Raw genomic sequence first — 22,470 nt, 5'->3', positions numbered from 1 at the left:
CTCCAAAATTTGTACATATCTTTCTGCATTAATGGTGCCCTCACAGATGTACAACTTACCCAAGCAATGGGCACTGACACACCCCATACCATGACAGATGAGGGCTTTTGGACCAGACGCTGATAACAGCTTGGATGGTCCTTTTCCTCTTTAGCTCGGAGAACACAAAGGCTGTTTTTTCCAAAAACTATTTTAAATGTTGTCTCGTCGTACCACAAAACTCAATTCCACAATACGACTGTCCACCTCAGATGAGACCAAGCCCAGAGTAGTCAGCGGTGCTTCTGAACAGTGTTGATGTTTGCCCTCTGCTTTGCATAGTCAAGCCTTAACTTGCACCTGTTACCACAGTATTCCCAAGGCCATGTCATGATATCCACTACAGGCATATGAGTGTTTTAACACAGTGACGTCTGATGGATTGGAAATCACGTGAATTCAGAAGTGGTTTTCAGATTTGCCTTTTATGCATCGAGATTTGACTGAATTATTTGAATCTTTTAATTATATTGTGTACTGTAGAGGGTGAAATACCCAAAGTCCTACCAATCTATTTTTGGGGAATGTTGTTCTTGAAGTTTGAGATTATTTGTTGGCGCATCTGTTGGGAAACTGGCAAGCTTCGACCTATCCTTGCCCTTGAAGCAGTAGGCCTTTTTTGAGGTTCCTTATATACTGCAACACAACTGCCTTATCTGTTTAATATCACCTCTTTCACATCACCTTGTTATTTCAACTTGTCTCATCATCATTAGTCCTAAAATACCCCTGCTCTAACTTTTTTGGAATATGTTGCAGGTATCAATTCCAGAATAAACGTATATCTTCAGAAAACAATGCAGCTGGTAAGGTAAAACATGAAATTCCTTAAGTAGCTCATTGTAAGTAATGTATCTAGCAGTGTAATTCACCTTGGTGAATAAGGTGTGGACTGATAACACTACATAGAGTTCATTGGAAGTCGCTTGTGAGAAAAGCTTCTGCTAAATTAATTGACGATAACAAGTCAAAGTAAATTCACAAATCACTGCTTTTTCTTTCTACAGTTCCCATACCGTACCAACATTTTTGGAATTGGGGTTGTATATAATATTCAGTGAACACAAATATATAGTATATTGTTTTGCAATAGCTCCGAGGAAGTTTTTAAAAATGCCCTCACAGAGTTCAATAAATGAGTATCGTAAATTTAGAAGTTGAGTAGAGCGACGCAAAATCTATTGTAATCATTAATTATTTTTAACAGTTAACTAGAAAAATTAAACTGAAAGCCCACCGATATTCAGATTACCTGCAAACTGTGTTTCAGAAAAAAAACGTTCTGTATTCGGGAGGTGAATGCAGAGTGTTTGAAATCTATAAAACGTTTTTAATGTACAAAAATATTCTTTAATGGCAAAAAAAAATAGATGAATGAAATTATGTTGCATTTTGAAGGTGTTTAAAACTCATCAAAAAATTACATTAGGGCTTTTTATAACAAAAGTTCGGACATAAAGTACTATCTTTTTAAAAGTTGTATTACACTACACAAATCCATTCGGGGATTAAAATTATTCTGACAAACTGTTAAAAAAAAAAAAGAAAAAATAAATAATTGTTCAATGCTTCAATTTCAGACATTTTATAATTCTTTCAGAGTTAAAAAAAAAAACTTAAAAATTTAACGGGTTAACTTCGGTTACGAGGCAAGATTCACATCAATGAGGACGCAAAACGTTATAAAAGCACTAGGTTATTTATCTTACCTTCTCGCAGCTATGTAGCGTTTGGTTCCCACTGAAAGTGTCGCTGGCCTCAATGCTGATCAGTTCTGCATCTGTCGGTGGCCGAGATGCAGGAAACATCACGTCACTCTTCAGTGTGTCTGAACTAAAACACACGTCGTACTGCTGAGTAGATTTAGAGTAAGACCAGCTTCCATCAGGGTGTGTGGTGATCGCTGGGGCGCTGTACCTGTTCAAGCTGTTGTCTGTCCTGTGGCATTTCAGTGCTATTAAACTGACGACGCTTAGTAAAAATATTACCGACACAGATACAATACCGATGAGCAAATACAGATGTAAACTGGAAAAACTCTCCTCCTTCATCGGTCGCTGTCTGAACGGAGTCTGAGTTTCATCGTTACCTTCCACAACCACAACATCGATGGAAACCGTGGATGACAGGGAAGGTTCTCCACTGTCAGAAACCAAAATGACCAATGGATGAGTTCTCAAGTCATTGTCACTCATTCGTCTTTTAGTCCGAATCTCTCCGGTGCTGGTTCCGATTCTGAACAGGTTGGATCCTTTAGGTTCAGCGATGTGATAAGAGAGCAGCGCATTGTATCCAGAATCTGCGTCCACGGCCCGGATCTTGGCCACAAAGTATCCCGCTTCAGCAGAGTATGGGATGCTCTCAGTGTTAACGGAGCCCTGGTCAGAATAGGGAGGGAGAATCCCAGGCCCGTTGTCATTTTCGTCCAGGATAAAAACGTTCACGGTCATGTTGCTGCTCAGTGGAGGGACACCAGAGTCTGTAGCCTGAACTCGGAACTGGAGCATTTTTACCTCCTCATAGTTAAAAACCTGCATGGTATATATATCCCCAGTGACAGAGTTTATATTTACCATGGTGGACACCGGTACCCCATTGCTGTTACTTTCCAGCAGTAAATACGTCACTTGCGCGTTTTCGTCGCTATCAGCATCAAATGCAGTCAATTTCTGAATACAAGTGCCAACTGGACTGTTTTCTTTTACGTGCACGTTAAGCTTTGAGTCAGAAAAAAGTGGCGCATTGTCATTCATATCAGAAACGTGAACAGTAATAACACCGGTGCTAGACAAAGGTGGGGTTCCCTCATCAGTAGCTGTGATAGTTATGTTATACTGAGAAATGCTTTCTCTGTCCAGCGGTCCATCAACTACTACAGAGAAGTAGTTCTTGTAAGTGGACTGAAGTTTGAAAGGAGTTCCTGCATTTAGTGTACCCTTCAAATGTCCATTTTTGCCACTGTCTCTGTCTAATATTGTAATCAGAGCGACCACTGTTCCCTTTTGAGCATCTTCTTTAACTGGGCTCATAAGTGATGTCACTGTAATTTCAGGAGCGTTGTCATTCACATCACTAATTTCCACTAAAATTTTGCAGTGTGAGCTCCGGGGTGAATGTCCTAGGTCCTTGGCCTGGGCGCGGATTTCATATGCTGTATTCCTCTCGTAGTCGAGGTTTCCCGTAACAGTAATTTCTCCGGTGTGGGGGTTAATATTAAAAACCTCACTAGTACTTAAACTTTCTTGTTCGACAAAAGAGTAGGTAATATTACCATTAACTCCTTCGTCTAAGTCTGTGGCACTGATTGTCAGTATTTTACTCCCAGCAGGAACATTTTCGGAAACACTGACCTTATACAGCGGTTTTTCGAAGACAGGAGTATTGTCATTTACATCGATCACATTTACAGTCACCTGTAATGTTCCGGATTTGGGGGGTTTTCCTCCGTCAATAGCCGTCAGTAGGAACTGGATCACAGACTGCTTCTCTCTGTCTAAAGGCTTCTGCAGCACTAACTCCGCCGACGCACTCCGTTCTCCACCGCTGACTACATCCAAAGAGAAGTGGTCATTCGGACTCAGCTTGTAGGTTTTTACTGCGTTACTACCCACATCAGCATCTTTGGCAATCGGTAGCGGAAACCTCTCACCAGGAAAAGCATATTCAGTTATATTAATTGTATGTGTTTTTTCCACGAAAAATGGTGCGTTGTCATTGACGTCTATAACATTTACATCAATACGATGAAGAGCCATTGGCTGATTCAGTATGATTTCTATGTTTAATGAACATTTTGCAAGGCCCGCACAAAGATCATCTCTGTCTATCCTTTCATTAACAAAAAGAACACCGGATTTCGAATTTATACCGAAATACCTCTTGTTAAAACTGGTAACAATATGCAGCCCGCGCGAATCCATATCTTGCAAGTTAAGATTCAAATCCTTGGCGATGTTTCCAACAAAGGTACCATTATCCACCTCTTCCGCAACCGAATATGTGATCTGAGCTGGAAATCGATGCACAAAACAGAGGAGCACAATGAAACATATCCACACACGTCTTCTTCGCTCCAAGACGCCCATCGCTGTCCTGATCCGTAGCGACCGCTGCAGTCTATTTTATTTCCATGAGCTGTATAGTCAGATACTCAGTACACAGGAGTCATATCTCATTTTGGTTATTTTTTAACAACTACTACTACGACAGTTACATGTCAGCAAGACGACCAGTACACCGAAAGTCTCCTTTTAAAGGCGTGGCCTTTCAGAGTAATAGACCACCCTCCCTTCGGTGGTCTGCAGCGACACTGAGTGTCCATTTGTCTAACATTAAATGCATCCCTCAATTCAAAATAAATGAGAATTTTTATACAATTCTTGAGATTATTTAATACCAAAACTGCAAGTACGAGTTCAAAAACTATAGAAAATTAATTCCATGTGAGCAGTAAAGAACAATTAAATGTATGCAGACAAGGCTCAGTAGCACGAACACTAGAATTATGCACACAAATCACCTATTAATTCTGATGTTTCGTAACGTGTTTATATATCACACTGGCTGAAACCGCTTGTCCCAAGAGGGGTCGTGGTAAACTGAAGCCTAGCGCAGCAACAGAGGGCGCGGGGTTGGAGGAAAGGCACTCCATCGCAGGGCACCCCAGGTGGGACTCGAACCCCAAACCCAGCAGAAAGCAAGAACCGGCCAAACCAACTGTGCCACCGCGCCACCGCGCCGCCGCCCCCTGCGTATATCATTAGTTGCTATTTTAGGACTTCTGTAATCAGCTGCATTTAATGCAACCAGGCATTGTTTTATACATAAAAAATGAGTTCGGATTTCCATCTGTACGCAATATATTTCAGTGGATGCTTTTCAAGACATATATTAATAGGATATAAATTTATAGAGAAATCAAAACATCTCTCTTACGAAGTCAGCACAGAAAATGATAAGAGAATGGTTTTCAAGCGTCTGGCAGGTATCAAATAGCACAACGAAATGAATTAATTAGAAAAATGGGCAGAACTTTGACCAATTCAAAATTTCTTTACTAACTTTTCAGAGGTATAATAATTGATGCAGAATATATCTTCCATGTATATTAAAAACAAACAAAAACTCACTTCGGTGCTTTCAGTTTACACCCCTTCCTAACACACACACACACACACACACATTTTCAGAACCTCTCGTCCCATACGGGGTCACGGGGAACCGGAGCCTAACCCGGCAACACAGGGCGTAAGGCCGGAGGGGGAGAGGACACACCCAGGACGGGACGCCAGTCCGTCACAAGGCACCCCAAGCGGGACTCGAACCCCAGACCCACCGGAAAGCAGGACTGTGGTCCAACCCACTGCACCACCGCACCCCCTTCCCTTCCTAACACTTTTTTCAAAATAAAACAAGTTTTACTGGTACCGCAATTACGCGTTATCCCACAGTGTTTTTTTTCGAATGTCAGTAGATGCCGAGAAACGCAAATTATTGTAAATCTTACCTTCTCACTCTTGGGTAGTGTTTGGTGCAGTTTAAAACTTCCTTCTTCATTAATGCTGATTAAATCCGCATCTGCAGGTGGGCAAGGTGGGGGCCAAACTACCACGTCACTCTTCAGTGTGTCTGAACTAAAACACACGTCGTACTGCTGAGTAGATTTAGAGTAAGACCAGCTCCCATCAGGGTGTGTGGTGATCGCTGGGGCGCTGTACCTGTTGAAATTGCTTTTTGTCCTGTGGTATTTTACAGCTATTAAACCGATTACACTCAGTAAAAATATCAAGGAGACGGATACAATGGCGATAAGCAAATATAGATGTAAACTGGAAAAACTCTCCTTCTTCATCGGTCGTTGTCTGAACTGAGTCTGCAATTCATCGTTACTTTCTACAACAACGACATCGAGGGACACTGTTGATGACAGGGAAGGATCACCACTGTCAGAAATCAAAACGACCAACGGATGAGTCCTTAAGTCATTGTCACTCATTCGTCTTTTAGTCCGAATCTCTCCGGTGCTGGTTCCGATTCTGAACAGGTTAGATCCTTTAGGTTCAGCGATGTGATAAGAGAGCAGCGCGTTATATCCAGAATCTGGGTCCACAGCCCTGATCTTGGCCACAAAGTATCCCGCTTCAGCAGAGTATGGGATGCTCTCAGTGTTAACGGAGCCCTGGTCAGAATAGGGAGGGAGAATCCCAGGACTGTTGTCATTTTCGTCCAGGATAAAAACGTTCACGGTCATGTTGCTGCTCAGCGGAGGAACACCAGAGTCTGTAGCCTGAACTCGGAACTGGAACGTCTTTATCTCCTCGTAGTTAAAACTCTGCATGCTGTATATTTCCCCAGTAGCAGAGTTAATATTCACCATTGTAGATATCGGTAACTCTTTACTGTTAAGCTCCAAAAGTGAATATGTAACTTGTGCGTTTTCATTCGCATCCTCATCCAACGCGGTAACAGTTTGTACGAGTGCTCCAACTGGACTGTTCTCTCGCACAAAAATACTGAGATCTGAGTCGGGAAAGCGCGGCGCGTTGTCATTTACATCAGAAACGTGAACAGTAATAACAGTGGTGCTGGAAAGAGGTGGGGTTCCCTCATCGGTAGCTCTGATGGTGATAGTGTACTGAGAAGATCTTTCTCTGTCCAGCGGTCCATTTACCACTAACGAATAATAGTTCTTGTAAGATAACTGCAGTTTAAAAGGACTTGTGCCATTAATCACACACTTCAAATGTCCATTTTTCCCGCTGTCTCTGTCTAACACTGTAATTAGGGCAATAACTGTTCCAGACTCGGCATCCTCTTTAACTGGGGTCATAAGCGACGTCACTGTGATTTCAGGTGCGTTGTCATTGACGTCATTAACCTCGACTAAGATTTTACAATGTGTACTCTGTGGAGAGTGACCTCGATCCGTCGCCTGAGCACGAATTTCGTAAGCGGCCTGTTCTTCGTAGTCCAAATTGCCTTTCACAGTAATTTCTCCGCTCTTCGGATTGATGTCAAAGACTTCAAGAGCAGATAAACTGCCATGTCCGACAAAAGAGTAGACAATATCACTGTTCACACCTTCGTCTGGATCTGTCGCATTAAGAGTCAATATTTTTGTCCCTGTCGGAACGTTCTCAGAAACATTGACCTTATAAAGAGATTTGCTGAATACTGGAGTATTATCGTTCACATCGATCACATTTACAATTATCTGTAATGTTCCGGATCTCGGAGGTTTTCCTCCGTCTATAGCAGTAAGCAGGAGGTGGATCTTGGGCACTTTCTCTCGGTCTAAAGCTTTCTGCAGCACTAACTCAGCAGATATGCTCTGCTTTCCACCGCTCTGGACATCCACAGAGAAGTGTTCATTCGGACTCAGTTTGTAGCTCCTCACCGTATTACTGCCCACATCCGCATCATTTGCCGTAGGAAGTGGAAATCTATCGCCAGTTAATGCTAACTCGGTAATATTCAACACATACGATGTCTGAAGAAAAGAAGGCGCATTGTCATTAATATCAACAATATTTACCTCAATGCGATGCAAAGTTATCGGATGTTTGAGTAAAGCCTCTATATTTAAAGAACATTTAACTAAGCTAGAACAAATATCTTCTCTATCTATCCTTTCATTAACGAAAATAACGCCTGTTTTTAAATTTACACCGAAATACCTCTCCTTAGAACTGGAGACAATCTGGAGCCCGCGCGATTCCAGATCTTTAATGTTCAAATTCAAATCCTTGGCGATGTTTCCAACAAAAGTACCTTTTTCCGCCTCCTCTGAAATGGAATAGACAATCTGTGCTAGGGACGGATGCTCTAAACAAAGCAGCATGATAGCGCAAGAAATCCACCCGCAGCGTCTTTGTTTGGAGAGGCCCATGGCTGCACCGGTCCGTGCCAACAACTGCAGTCCAGTTTATCCCCTTAAAGGAAAAATTCATGGGTTTTAATCCAAATGTTTACAAAAACAGTGTCTGACTGTATCGTGGCTGAGTGAAATACACGAATATTCCCGCTTATTGTCGTGAAAGCCGATCAGAGTTTTATCTGCGTCGCTCTTTGGGAGGGAGGGGCATTAGGAGGAAAGCATACAATTTTCACGTCGGTGGTCTGCAGCGACACCAAATGATGTAAATCTCTGAATGAAGTACTCTTGGTTTCATCAAGGAAACGTGTTAAAAACTAGCAATTATTCAAATTAAAATTAAATTATTCATAAGAAAGAACATTTTACAAGAAAAACTTAAAACTAGAAAACTCAAGATGTAACACTTCACATAATCCCAATTAGAAAATCTGTAGTACAGATGCGTGAAATACTACAGAACCTCTTCAAAATGTGAAATGGGTAATACAGTTTCTTACATTTTGAAAATCCACCTCATGTATTTTTAAGATAAAACATTAGTTCATGGGGCATGGTGGTGCAGTAGGTTGGACCAGGTTCTGCTCTCCGGTGGTGCTGGGGTTCAAGTCCCCCTTGGGGTGCCTTGTGACAGACTGGCATCCTGTCCTGGGTGTGTTCCCTCCTGGCCTTTTGCCCTGTGTTGCCGGGTCAGGCCCCGTGACCCCGTATGGGATAAGTGGTTTCAGATGATGTGTGTGTGTGTGTGTGTGTGTGCATCAGTCTATGGATAACACTTCCATTGATATTCCCATGTAAATGAAAACCACTGCTTCTGTAACTTTGACACTTATGTTACCTGTACTGTAGCAACAGCAGATGGTCTGTGAACATATCTAAAAAAAAAATTAAAAATGCATTTTCATTATATAAACTCTAGAAATAACTAGATTCCACATTTGTAAATTTCAGTGAAACCGTTATATTTTTCATAATTTCCAAGGTTTTTCCGACCACTGGGTGCTGTCAAGCTTCAATTAAATGAACCGTCACTATACTTTAAAAGTGAACAACAAAAAAGTGTACTGTGAGGGTGTTTGTGTCAGTAGCCAACCTTGGAGTATAGCACATGTACCAAATCTCCTGAACTGCATGTTCAGGACCAAGGACAGCGACTGATGTCAGCGTCTCATGCTTTTGAGTGGTTAAAACCGACCTCGAAAAGACTCATAATCTGTAGCTACTTTTAAAGCAAAATGAATTAAATGAGTGATAAACCAAGGTCATTTGAAAATGTCCAGTCAACTGCATGAAAGGATAATATAACAACTGAAGTCTGAAAGAGAAAAGGTCTAAAATAGAGTACTAAATTATAATGTTTCTAAAGGCTAAATAGCTCAGAGTTTAGAGGTCAAGCAGTGATGTCAGTGATTACATCTGTAATTAATGAAATGCTGCCTTGCTATGGCTGTTAACTCCATACGTCACTGTAGAGTGGTGCCTCTCAAACATTTAGAACTTTTATTCATTCAAAGACATTCATAAATTTCTTAATATATCCATACATCCATTTTCAGGAAAAAGTTATTTGTTGTGGGGTTGTGATGGTCCCAGGTCAGTTCTAGGAAGCATGATGTAAAATAAGGTACACCTCTATCAGACTCCAAGTTATTGCAGCACAATCACACGCATGGTCACTCACAGAGGCCCACACTATAGTAATTTCAGGGGTACCAACTCACCCAAAAAACAGATGTCTGGACTTTGGGAGGAAACCACCCTGGAAAACTTAGATGAAAACTGACCAAGGCAAACTGGTCTCAAACCTGTCTTACCAGAAAACTGTGGCACCCTCTGTGGATTCAGACTCAGTTCGTAATTTGCATCAACATCATCATCATCATCTGCATTGGTAATACAAAGCTTGACATTGGCAAAGTAGAATCTGACACATTTACATGTAGAATTTTCAGAGGAAAGACTGGCAAATGGTCATCAATGTCAGTCACATTAATTTGAATCATATATTAAAGGGGCTCTCAACAAAGGTCTCTAGATCTATTAAACAAATGGTGGCATGAGGGCAAAACAGTTCCCTGTCAACTTGATCCTTCACATGAAGAAACCCTGTTTTTGAATTTACCTCAAAATAATTTACAATTGTATCCAGCAGCAATCAGAGAGTTATTTAAGTGCCCATTCACATCAAGGTTCAAACCCATTGCTATATTTCTAACCTTTGTCCCCGGTGTAGCCGCCTCAGACATAATTTGAATTATATGTCCAAATGGTACAGTCCACAAAGAGGATCAAAAAGAAAAATACCATATTTTCTGGCAATCCTCTGCTGCAACCAATGTCATTTGTACTCATTATTTTTTAGTGATGTCTTTCACAAGACCACTGGGATGAACTCTTATCTGCAAAAATCACTCTAATGCCGAGAATCCTTTATCCACACAAAGCTGACATTTTGATCACACCTATGAGAAAAATACTCTTTGGGCTTATTCTCCAGAGGAGTACAGTGTTGTCAGTGGGGACACCTAGCGGGTGTTTTGCCCACATACCAAAATTTTAACTACAATGTGGCAGACAGCATTCAATTTTTACGTGTGTAGGTTTTTCAGAAGACATGGTCCTCGACTTACGACGGGATTACCTTCTGACAACTCCTTACATGTTGCTATTTCCATTATATAGTATTATAGAAACATAAGGATATATAAACAGTTATGTATGAATGCTGTGTTTTATAATACAGCTTTGTTAGTCTTTTCAGCAATTTCAAATATTCATGTTAAACCTCTTACATAGTACAAAATAAATACAATACAATATTATAATTATGTTCTGCTATTATAGTATTACTTTTGCTTCGATTTCTAAATATTTTCTTTGCCTTTTTCTTTTCAACACCATCCAAATTCACTTCTTCACCTGCAAGCCATGTTACATAAAAGTAAATTGAATAGAAACACAAGCGAAAGTTTCTGTGAATAAAATATTGTTTTGTAAATAAAACACAGTTGCTGTATGACAGACTAAGTTAATAAGAAATATGATCTCTTACCAGCCTGGCTTCAGATCTTATGACCAAATGTCAGGATTGAAAATAAAATCTAATGAGGTTTTAGGGGTCAGCAGTGGTAAGTCACATTTGTCATAAGAAGTACATGTAATAAGTTCTGAACTACCTGTATGTTTTTATCGCATCAGCTGTGGTAATATTCAGTAGGTTATAGACTTTCACAGGCCGGCTCAGCATTTTTTGTTGTACAGGACCCAGTTATATGAGGACAGACTCTATTGTAAAACATTTATGCAAAGTGATGTATGAATTATTTACTGACTAAAGAACATATACACTTTGAAATAAACAAAAGGCTTCTAAAATTGTGGCACAGTTTAAACAATTAATAATTTTTTTTAAGCTCTTGCTTTTTCATTTTAAACAGTAAAGCCTTGTAAATTATACTGAGAGGCCAGTAAAATACAGAAATTAAATTGTAATGCTGGAGTTAATGGAAAAGTCTCCCACCCATATGTCAATTCAGATCAGACAGATACTCTGAATGCATTCAAATAAATACAGTGTACATTCAACAAGATTAATCTTTTTAATCAGAAAATGTATTCAATGTTTTTTAAAAATCGTCCAGCCACAAATCACTGACATCTTTCAATTTTCAAAACTTCTGAACAGGTTTTAATACTAAGGCATTCTGATATTTAAGGAAATGGTCTATGTAACCACAGTTATTGTTTCAAACGATGTATTATTGTAATTTCGTATTTTGTACTGTATTAATATTTAAAAAACAGGTTCTTACCTTCTGACTTTTAGGCAGCGTTAGATTCCATTTTAAACTCTCTGAGCCATTAATGCTGATTAGATCCACATCAGCAGGTGGACACGGCGTGGGGAAAACAACCACATCGCTCTTCAGTGTGTCTGAACTAAAACAGACGTCGTATTGCTGAGTAGATTTAGAGTAAGACCAGCTTCCATCAGGGTGTGTGGTGATCGCTGGGGCGCTGTACCTGTTGAAATTGCCGTTTGTCCTGTGATATTTCACAGCTATTAAACTGATGATGCTCAATAAAAATATCAAGGAGACTGATACAATGGCGATAAGCAAATACAGATGTAAACTGGAAAAACTCTCCTCCTTTATAGGATGTTGTCTGAACTGAGTGCGAATTTCTTCATTGATTTCCAGAACCACAACATCTAGAGACATCGTTGATGACAGGGAGGGTGTTCCACTATCAGAAATCAAAATGACAAGCGGATGAGTCCTCAAGTCATTATCACTCATTCGCCTTTTGGTTCTTATTTCTCCAGTGTTGGTTCCAATTCTGAACAGGTTTGATCCCTTTGGCTCCAAGATATGATAAGAGAGCAGCGCATTATATCCAGAATCTGCGTCCACAGCCCTGATCTTGGCCACAAAGTATCCTGCTTCAGCAGAGTATGGGATGCTCTCGGCGTTAATGGAGCTTTGGTCAGAATAGGGAGGGAGAATCCCAGGCCCGTTGTCATTTTCGTCCAGGATAAAAACGTTCACGGTCATGTTGCTGCTCAGGGGAGGAACACCAGAGTCTGTAGCCTGAACTCGGAACTGGAACATCTTTACCTCTTCATAGTTAAAAACCTGCATGGTATATATATCCCCTGTGGCAGAGTTTATATTCACCATAGTAGATACAGGCACTTTTTTATTATTACTGTCTAACAATGAATAGGTAACTTGAGCGTTTTCATTCGCGTCAGCATCGATCGCAGTGACTGTTAGAACAAGTGCTCCAACTTTATTATTTTCTTTTAAATAAACGTCATACTCCGAAGCAAGAAAGCGCGGTGCGTTGTCGTTTACATCAGAAACGTGTACAGTAATAACAGTGGTGCTGGAAAGAGGTGGGGTTCCCTCATCAGTAGCTGTGATGGTGACATTATACTGAGAAGTGCTTTCTCTGTCCAGCGGCCCGTCAACCATCAGAGAATAATAGTTTTTGTAATTGGTTTCTAACTTAAACGGTACGTCACTGGAAATATGACAATGCACAATTCCGTTTTTATCGCTGTCTTTGTCACGGACTTCCACGAGAGCTACAGCAGTACCCGAAATTACATTTTCTTTAACTGTATTTAAAAGTGAAGTTATTGTAATTTCTGGGAGATTGTCGTTAAGATCCACGACCTCCACAAGAACTTTACAATGCGACGCCGTTGGGGGCTGACCTTTGTCCTTCGCTAGTACACGAATCTCGAAAGCAGTATTCAATTCGAAATCAATATCTCCTATAACTGTAACAGTGCCACTCTGACGGTGGATATGAAACATGTCCACGATTTTGTCTTGTTTATCTGTACTCAAGGAGTACACAATCTCACCGTTTGTCCCTTCATCCAAGTCCGTGGCATTCAGTGTGATTATGGAAGTCCCTCGTGGTACGTTTTCAAAAATACGAGCTTTGTACAAAAAGCTGCTAAACACGGGAATGTTATCGTTAATATCCAGAACATTAATGATAATCTCTGAAGAGCCAGATCTCGGTGGAGTCCCGCCGTCTACAGCAGTCAATATGAGCTCGATCACTGACTGCTTCTCTCGATCTAAAGGCTTTTGGAGCACTAATTCCGGAGATATGGTGTGCTCTCCTCCAGAATTCAAAGCTAAAGAGAATTGTTCATTGGGACTCAGTTTGTACGTTTTAACTGCATTTTTTCCCACATCCGCATCATATGCCCCATGTAAAGGAAATCTGATACCGGGTAAGGTATTTTCTGTAACGTTTACAACTTGCGATTCAGCTCTAAAGGATGGCGAATTGTCATTGACATCCAGAAGATGAATTTCTATGTAATACACTTTTAAAGGATTTTTAATAATGGCCTCTATACTGAGGAAGCATTTGACAGCATTTGGACATATCGCTTCTCTGTCTATTCTTTCATTCACATACAAAATCCCTGTATGTAAATTCACCTCAAAATATTTCGTCTTGGAACCGGTCACAATCTGAAACATTCGCGACTGCAGCTCCTGTACATTTAAATTCAGGCTCTTGGAGATATTCCCCACAACAGTTCCCAGATCTACCTCCTCTGACACCGAATAGGAAAGCTGTCCGGAAACATCTTTCCAGCAGTATACCATCACAACCAGAGGAAATATCATGATGAAATTATTCCGATAGATAAAATGCATTCCTTTCTGCTCTGAAACCAACCTTGATCCTTTCTGTTTTTTCCCCTTGAAAATTTGCCACTTTTGAAGATATCCTGAATCGAGAGAGTCGTGAGCCTAAATGGGCAGGTTCGTATCCGCAAGCTTTGTAACAAAGACCCTCTTTGTCACCATCAGTGGTCTGAACTGGGCGCTGGGAGGAACTGAAAAAACCGGTGTAGATACGTAGCAATGAAAGTCAGGAGAGACACCATGTGGACAAATCTGGGAAGGAGCTCTTCTAGGGTTTGTACATACTATATATAGACATACAGTGCGATTTATTTGTACACACGTACATACGTACGAACTCGGACTTACGTAAAAATACTGAAGGGTCAATGGCAGAAACTCCAAGGCTCTGAAAATTTGTGTTACTGTTTACCTGAACACTGTAGCTACCTTACGGTGCAGTAGGTTAGAGAAAGTGATCACTTTTTCATCATTTACATTTGTTTATATAGCATTCAGCACAACGGCTACAGAGCTACTAATTTACAGCGTCTGGATAAATCTTTTGAGCCCCACTCAGTCTGTATGGAGTTTGCATCTTCTCCCTTTGTTGCCATGGGTTTCCTCCTACACTCGAAAAACATGCCTTTGTTTGACGTTGCTGCAACCTGGCTGAATTTCCCTCCAGGGGTCAATAAAGTATGATCATTATTGTCAGCATTTATCCATGGAATCAATTCCGTAACGCCGGTCTGCTTTATTCTTTATTTATAGATACACTTCTACATGTATACCTAACTCTGTATGCATCTACCTTTGTAATGTGTGGTGGTTCAAATAGTGGCATTAAACAAACTGACCACACTCCAAGAAATGGGTGTCCAGCTATCTTTCAGTCTGCACTTTTGTTTTCTGTGAATTCTGTGAATTTTCTGTCGCTTTGAAGAAACGTATCTATACTAAAGGAATCCATAAATATAATGGAATAAATTTAATCCCTTATTTCTGGTTTAGTAGCTATTTATTTAGTATATATAGTTACAATGTCACATTTCTATTATTATATATTAATATATATCTACAATACACAGTAATGTTGTAATTATTAAAAGTAATTTTCAATGCGTGGTTAATATGACAGATAAAGAGAAGTAATATTTTAAACACGTGCACCGACATTGTTGAAATCATATATAACCCGTGAGGTCTGATTAGTGGGTTTAGTCAATTCGGATTTACGTTTCCAAAGCTGAACCTGTATATAAGTCGGGAACAGTCTATATAATTTTGTGTGTATATAATTTCTAATTTAAATGCTACCATTATTTAACACATGGTCCATGAAGACTTTAAGAGAACAGGCAACGAAGAATAAATCCTACTAGTAAACTCGTAAAGACCGTCATAAGGGCCCTGATCCTGTCGCTTGAAGACTTTCCTCAACCGTAAATTGGTATAAAATTCTGTAACCCCAGACAAAATCGGTCCGATATTTGCACGTGTGTATGCATGTGGGGTATGTTTTGTAAACGCTTCAAAAATGCATAATATATGTTGTTGCAGTAAACTGTGTGTGCAAAGCTTTTAATAAGGGCTTCGGGAAGGATTAAATAATTGCTTCGCGTAAAAACTTGGGCAAGTCGAAAACGCAAAAAAACTGACACTGCAATGTAAATAACCATATTGTGATATATTCGGCGGCTTTTAAACAAATTTAACAACAATTCTTTCAGACATACTGCGCAGTAACACAAAGAGAAACGGGTGCTTCCAGCACGTGGGAAAGCTCCTGGACAGCGTCTGCTGTCATCAGTTATCCACTGCAGTTTTATATTTTACATTTAAATTTCTAAATAATGAGTAAAATCACATACTGCAAAATTGTATTTATTAGTGACAAAGATCGTGTTCTTACCTCTTCAATCCTTGGTAGAGTTTGGTTCTTTTTTAAAGTGTTGGATTCATTGATGCTGATCAGATCCACATCTTGTGGACAAGACACGGGAAAAACCACCACGTCACTCTTCAGTGTGTCTGAACTAAAACACACGTCGTACTGCTGAGTAGATTTAGAGTAAGACCAGCTCCCATCAGGGTGTGTGGTGATCGCTGGGGCGCTGTACCTGTTAAAATTTCTGTTTGTCCTGTGGCATTTTACAGCTATTAAACCGATTACACTCAGTAAAAATATCAAGGAGACGGATACAATGGCGATAAGCAAATATAGATGTAAACTGCAAAAACTCTCCTTCTTCATCGGTCGTTGTCTGAACTGAGTACGCATTTCATCTTTACTTTCCACAACGAGGATGTCCAAAGACACAGTTGCTGAGAGGGAGGGTTCTCCGTTATCAGAAATCAAAATGACCAAGGGGTGAGTTCTCAGGTCATTGTCACTCATTCGTCTTTTGGTTCTTATTTCTCCAGTGTTGGTTCCAATTCTGAACAGGTTGGATCCCTTTGGTTCGGAAATCTGATAAGAGAGCAGCGCATTGTATCCAGAATCTGCGTCCACGGCCCGGATCTTGGCCACAAAGTATCCCGCTTCAGCAGAGTATGGGATGCTCTCAGTGTTAACGGAGCCCTGGTCGGAATAGGGAGGGAGAATCCCAGGACTGTTGTCATTTTCGTCCAGGATAAAAACGTTCACGGTCATGTTGCTGCTCAACGGAGGGACACCAGAGTCTGTAGCCTGAACTCGGAACTGGAACATCTTTACCTCTTCATAGTTAAAAACCTGCATGGTATATATATCCCCTGTGGCAGAGTTTATATTTACCATTGTAGATACAGGAACTTTTTTATTATTACTGTCTAACAATGAATACGTAACTTGAGCGTTTTCATTCGCGTCAGCATCCACCGCAGTAACAGTTTGTACGAGTGCTCCAACTGCGCTGTTCTCTTGTACAAAAACATTAAGCTCCGAGTCAGGAAAACGTGGTGCGTTGTCATTCACATCAGAAACGTGTACAGTAATAACAGTGGTGCTGGAAAGAGGTGGGGTTCCCTCATCGGTAGCTGTGATGGTGACGTTATACTGAGAGGACCTCTCTCTGTCCAGGGGCTCATCAACCATTAGAGAATAATAATTGTTATAGTTCCTCTCTAATTTAAAGGGCAGATCATTCGAAATATGACATTTTACGATTCCATTTCTACCACCATCTTTATCATAAACTTCGACGACCGCAACAGTTGTGCCTACACTGGCATTTTCTTTAACAATATTTAAAAGCGAAGTTATCGTTATTTTCGGTGAATTGTCATTTAGATCCACGACCTCAATAAGCACTTTACAGTGAGAAGCCATTGGGGGTTGACCGTGGTCTTTTGCTTGTACTCGAACTTCGTAAGCACTGTTTAACTCGAAATCAATATCACCTTTAACTGTGATGGTACCGGTCTGAGGATCAATATGAAACGTTTCTAAATGTACATCTTCCTCATGGGTAACGAAGGAGAAAGTAACTTCGCTGTTACTACCTTCATCTAAATCAGTTGCATTCAGAGTGATTACAAACGTTCCCAGTGGTACATTTTCAAAAATTCGAGCTTTGTACAAGCTGTTACTAAAGATCGGTGTATTGTCATTATTATCTAGCACGTTAACAACAATTTTGGATGTACCCGATCTCGACGGTGTCCCACCGTCTATAGCAGTCAATAGGAGCTGGATCACAGGCTCTTTCTCCCGGTCTAAAGGCTTCTGCAACACTAACTCTGCAGATACACTCTGATCGCCCCCTGGGTGCAAAGCTAAGGAAAAGTGTTCATTTGCACTCAGTCTGTATGATTTAACTCCGTTTTTCCCCGCATCAGCATCGTACGCTAAACGCAAAGGAAATTTTACACCCGGTAAAGTGCTCTCTGCAATATTTACAGATTGCGTTTCAGTTCTGAAAGATGGAGAATTATCGTTGACATCCAAAATGTTAACCTCCATTCGATAGACTTTCAAAGGATTGTTAATAATGGCTTCGACGCTGAGAGTACAATTGACAGCATTTGGACAAACCGCTTCTCTGTCTATTCTTTCATTGACATACAGCAGACCGGTGTCTAAATTCACCTCGAAATAGTTAATTATGGAATTGCTCTTCACCTGAAACATGCGTAACCGCAACTCTTGCACATCGATATTCAAGCCTTTTGCAATATTCCCCACAAAAGTTCCCGGTTCTACCTCTTCTGCAACCGAAAAGGAAAGCTGTCCATACACCTCCTCCCAGCAACACAGCAGGATCATTAGATGAACCCCAAAAATGAATGTATTCCGGTCGATAATATTCATTTTTCCGTCAGCCTTCTGCCTAAAAGAGATCGTCTGACTTCTCTGTTTCCAACATTTGTAAAAATTAACAAAAAAACTGTTTGCACTCAATGCGACTTCAAGACGTCAAGATCGTCGGCCTCCTGTCTTTAACAAAGCCATGAATAACCGCCTGCTTAACAATGAAGAGAAGCTGGGAGGAGCTCAGCAAAACCAAGGACAGGATATCACGGCGGCGGTCAGCAGAGACATCATGTGGATACTGTTGGAAAGAGCACGGTGACGGAAAGTACATCATTTTATATTGTGATTTTCAGTCTTTTCTGAAAGGTGATCCAATTAGCCGCCTGAAAGTATTCTGAAAAACACCTCCCGCTGTGGTCCAATTGTTAAATACAGAGCTTATCTTTGTATATAGAACCATATAATTACTTACATTTACATTTATTTACATATCAGACGCTCTTCTCCAAAGCAACTTCCAATGAACTCTATGCAGTGCTATCAGACGACACACCTCATTCACCAGAATGAATGACTAAAATAGCAAAGAACATAGTACACGTAGATGAAAGATTCTTTCTGACATGAGGTGGTGTAAACTTTCGTGGCAATAAATATAAAGAAATCTATAAAAATAAGACACAAGCAAAAACGAACCCCAAAACGCAGTTTATCCATCATTAAAAAAATGGAAGAGTAAACCCATAAAATCAGTGCTGATACATGAAAAAAGTAATTAGTTTATAGACGACGTGTTTCTTTTTGGATCTATTTCTGGAATTATGACAGTAATTATCGTAAATTTGTTTTCTTTGATTAGTATCGCCTAGAAATATCTTTTGATGGAATTCACGAAAGTAGTAAGAGCTGCTCTTAGCTTTGTGCTTATGACATTTAAAATGCGAAAATACAGTACAGTACAGAAAGTATCGCACATAAATTTAGAAAAAGCTTAGAATAAACAGCGACATGGCTGCTAATTCCCTTAAGCAAAGAGGTTGTCAGGTACACGATAAATCTAGATAACTATAAGCAGTAAAATAGATATCAGATTATAAATTCGTTTACAAAACTACTGAAAATATTTCTTCAGAATATCACGGTCACTGGATAAGCACAACTGAAAATAAAAAGTGAAATGAAAACTTTCAGTTTCACAAAAATGTGGCTCTCTAATCTGATCATCTTCATTACAATGTTATACGACATATTTCAAATAACATTTACACAATGTGGCACGAGTATCACGAAGAACTGTGACGGGACAAACCAAACATGTGACAGGTAATAGAAAATCAGGGAGATAAAACCTTTTCCCTTACAGACTATAAAGTACAGTTTAAAGAAAAACAAAGAAATGATATTCGTTTTAGGAATAAACATATATACTGTTCTTACCGTGGTACTCTTTGGAAGTGTTTGGTTCCTTTGAAAAGTTTCGTTTCCATTAATGCTGATTAGATCTACGTCTGCAGACAGAGGCGGCGCGGGAACGACCATCACGTCACTCTTCAGTGTGTCTGAACTAAAACAGACGTCGTATTGCTGAGTAGATTTAGAGTAAGACCAGCTTCCATCAGGGTGTGTGCTGATCGCTGGGGCGCTGTACCTGTTGAAATTGCCGTTTGTCCTGTGATATTTCACAGCTATTAAACTGATGATGCTCAATAAAAATATCAAGGAGACTGATACAATGGCGATAAGCAAATACAGATGTAAACTGGAAAAGCGCTCCTCCTTCATAGGTCGCTTTTTGAATTGAGTGTGGATTTCTTCGTTACCTTCCACAACCATAACGTCTAGAGACATCGTTGCTGAGAGGGAAGGTTCTCCACTGTCAGAAATCAAAATGACAAGCGGATGAGTCCTCAAATCATTGTCACTCATTCGTCTTTTAGTCCGAATCTCTCCGGTGCTGGTTCCGATTCTGAACAGGTTGGATCCTTTAGGTTCAGCGATGTGATAAGAGAGCAGCGCATTATATCCAGAATCTGGGTCCACAGCCCTGATCTTGGCCACAAAGTATCCCGCTTCAGCAGAGTATGGGATGTTCTCAGTGTTAATGGAGCCCTGGTCAGAATAGGGAGGGAGAATCCCAGGACTGTTGTCATTTTCGTCCAGGATAAAAACGTTCACGGTCATGTTGCTGCTCAGTGGAGGAACACCAGAGTCTGTAGCCTGAACTCGGAACTGGAACATCTTTACCTCTTCATAGTTAAAAACCTGCATGGTATATATATCCCCTGTGGCAGAGTTTATATTTACCATAGTAGATACAGGCACTTTTTTATTATTACTGTCTAAGAATGAATACGTAACTTGCGCGTTTTCGTTCGCGTCAGCATCCACCGCAGTGACTGTTAGAACAAGTGCTCCAACTTCATTGTTTTCTTTTAAATAAACGTCATACTGGGGACGAAGAAAGCGCGGCGCGTTGTCATTTACATCAGAAACGTGTACAGTAATAACAGTGGTGCTGGAAAGAGGTGGGGTTCCCTCATCGGTAGCTGTGATGGTGACATTATACTGAGAAGTGCTTTCTCTGTCCAGCGGCCCGTCAACCATCAGAGAATAATAGTTTTTGTAATTGGTTTCTAACTTAAACGGTACGTCACTGGAAATATGACAATGCACAATTCCGTTTTTACCGCTGTCTTTGTCACGGACTTCCACGAGAGCTACAGCAGTACCCGAAATTACATTTTCTTTAACTGTATTTAAAAGTGAAGTTATTGTAATTTCTGGGAGATTGTCGTTAAGATCCACGACCTCTACAAGAACTTTACAATGCGACGCCGTTGGGGGCTGACCTTTGTCCTTCGCTTGCACGTGCATCTCAAATGCGTTGTGTAGCTCGAAATCAATATCACCCTTAACTGTAATTGTGCCTGTATGGGGGTCGATATTAAACATGTTGAAAATTAGATTCTGTTCATGTTTACTGAAGGAATACCCAATCTCGCCGTTTGTACCTTCGTCTGAGTCCGTGGCATTCACCGTTATGACAGGAGTACCCCGTCGCACATTTTCAAAAATACGAGCTTTATACAAAGGACTTGTAAACACGGGAATATTATCGTTATTATCCAGAACATTAATGATAATCTCTGAAGAGCCAGATCTCGGTGGAGTCCCGCCGTCTACAGCAGTCAATATGAGCTCGATCACTGACTGCTTCTCTCGATCTAAAGGCTTTTGGAGCACTAATTCCGGAGATATGGTGTGCTCTCCTCCAGAATTCAAAGCTAAAGAGAAATGCTCATTGGGACTCAGTTTGTAGGTTTTCACTGCATTTTTTCCCACATCACTATCAAATGCACCACCTAATGGAAATTTAACCCCCGGTGCAGTATTTTCTGGAATATTTACAGATTGCAATTCATCTCTGAAAGATGGTGAATTATCGTTGATGTCCAAAATGTTAATTTCCACACGATAGACTTTGAGAGGGTTATTAACAATGGCCTCTATATTGAGTATACATTTGAAAGCATTTGGGCAAAGCACTTCTCTGTCTATTCTCTCATTCACATACAATACGCCGTTATTTAAATTTACCTCGAAATATTTCGTCTTGGAACCGGTCACAATCTGAAACATGCGTGACTGCAGCTCCTGTGCATTTAAATTCAGGCTTTTGGCGATATTTCCCACAGCTGTCCCAGGTTCAGCCTCCTCGTGTACGGAATAAGACACCTCTCCGGAAACACCCTTCCAGCAACACAGCAGGACCAGCAGCACAACCAGATGATATGTCATAACAGATTTTGTCCAGTCGAGAAAAAACATTGTTCCGACAACCTTGAAAGTAGCATAGATTCTGTAAATCTCCGTACCTGAAAACAGAGCCGTTTAAATGTGAAATTCGGATGAAGATAGCATTCTGGACGCCAGAACTGTAGGCCTGTGATTCCTCAACAAAGCCCCGCACATTGAACGTACGCTGTCTAAGAGGAGTGAAAGTGGGAGGAGTTAAACACGGTTAACGAGGGTAGTATTTTGGTGGCGGTCAACAGAGACCTCATGTGGAAAGTTTTGATCAAAACACCGTCACTGAAACTTAAGAGAGTTCTTATATTCGCAGTGTTTCAGACTGCCTCAAATCCAGTGTATTAAAC

At 40.5% G+C, this 22,470-nt stretch overlaps 2 protein-coding genes across 3 annotated transcripts in view; both read right to left on the bottom strand.

Moving 5' to 3' along the window:
* LOC108925319 (protocadherin alpha-C2-like) overlaps positions 1–22,260 on the bottom strand; it is a 110,915-nt gene extending 88,655 nt beyond the window's left edge. The window contains exon 1 of one of the 2 annotated variants that reach the window (XM_029257251.1): positions 19,751–22,260. In XM_029257251.1, coding sequence (XP_029113084.1) covers positions 19,751–22,141 — 2,391 coding nt within the window. In that variant the 5' untranslated portion in view covers positions 22,142–22,260. Of the gene's footprint in view, positions 1–5,545; positions 8,094–19,750 lie in introns of those variants that run through there. The other variant, XM_029257253.1, reaches the window with a different exon arrangement.
* On the bottom strand, positions 1,740–4,200 carry LOC108925276 (protocadherin alpha-3-like). Its single transcript, XM_018737102.2, has one exon. It carries the CDS (start codon positions 4,122–4,124, stop codon positions 1,740–1,742), a length of 2,385 nt encoding a protein of 794 aa, XP_018592618.2. The 5' UTR covers positions 4,125–4,200.
* Positions 22,261–22,470: the final 210 nt, after the last annotated feature.

Source organism: Scleropages formosus, chromosome 13 (genome assembly GCF_900964775.1).
Source record: "Scleropages formosus chromosome 13, fSclFor1.1, whole genome shotgun sequence".
NCBI lineage: Eukaryota > Metazoa > Chordata > Actinopteri > Osteoglossiformes > Osteoglossidae > Scleropages > Scleropages formosus.
The sequence above is the reverse complement of the archived record's forward strand: the minus strand, read 5'-3'. Positions and strand labels throughout refer to the sequence as shown.

Coding starts and splice junctions, on each gene's coding strand:
- LOC108925276 (XM_018737102.2), bottom strand. CDS start 4,124: ATGGGCGTCTTGGAGCGAAGAAGACGTGTGTGGATATGTTTCATTGTG.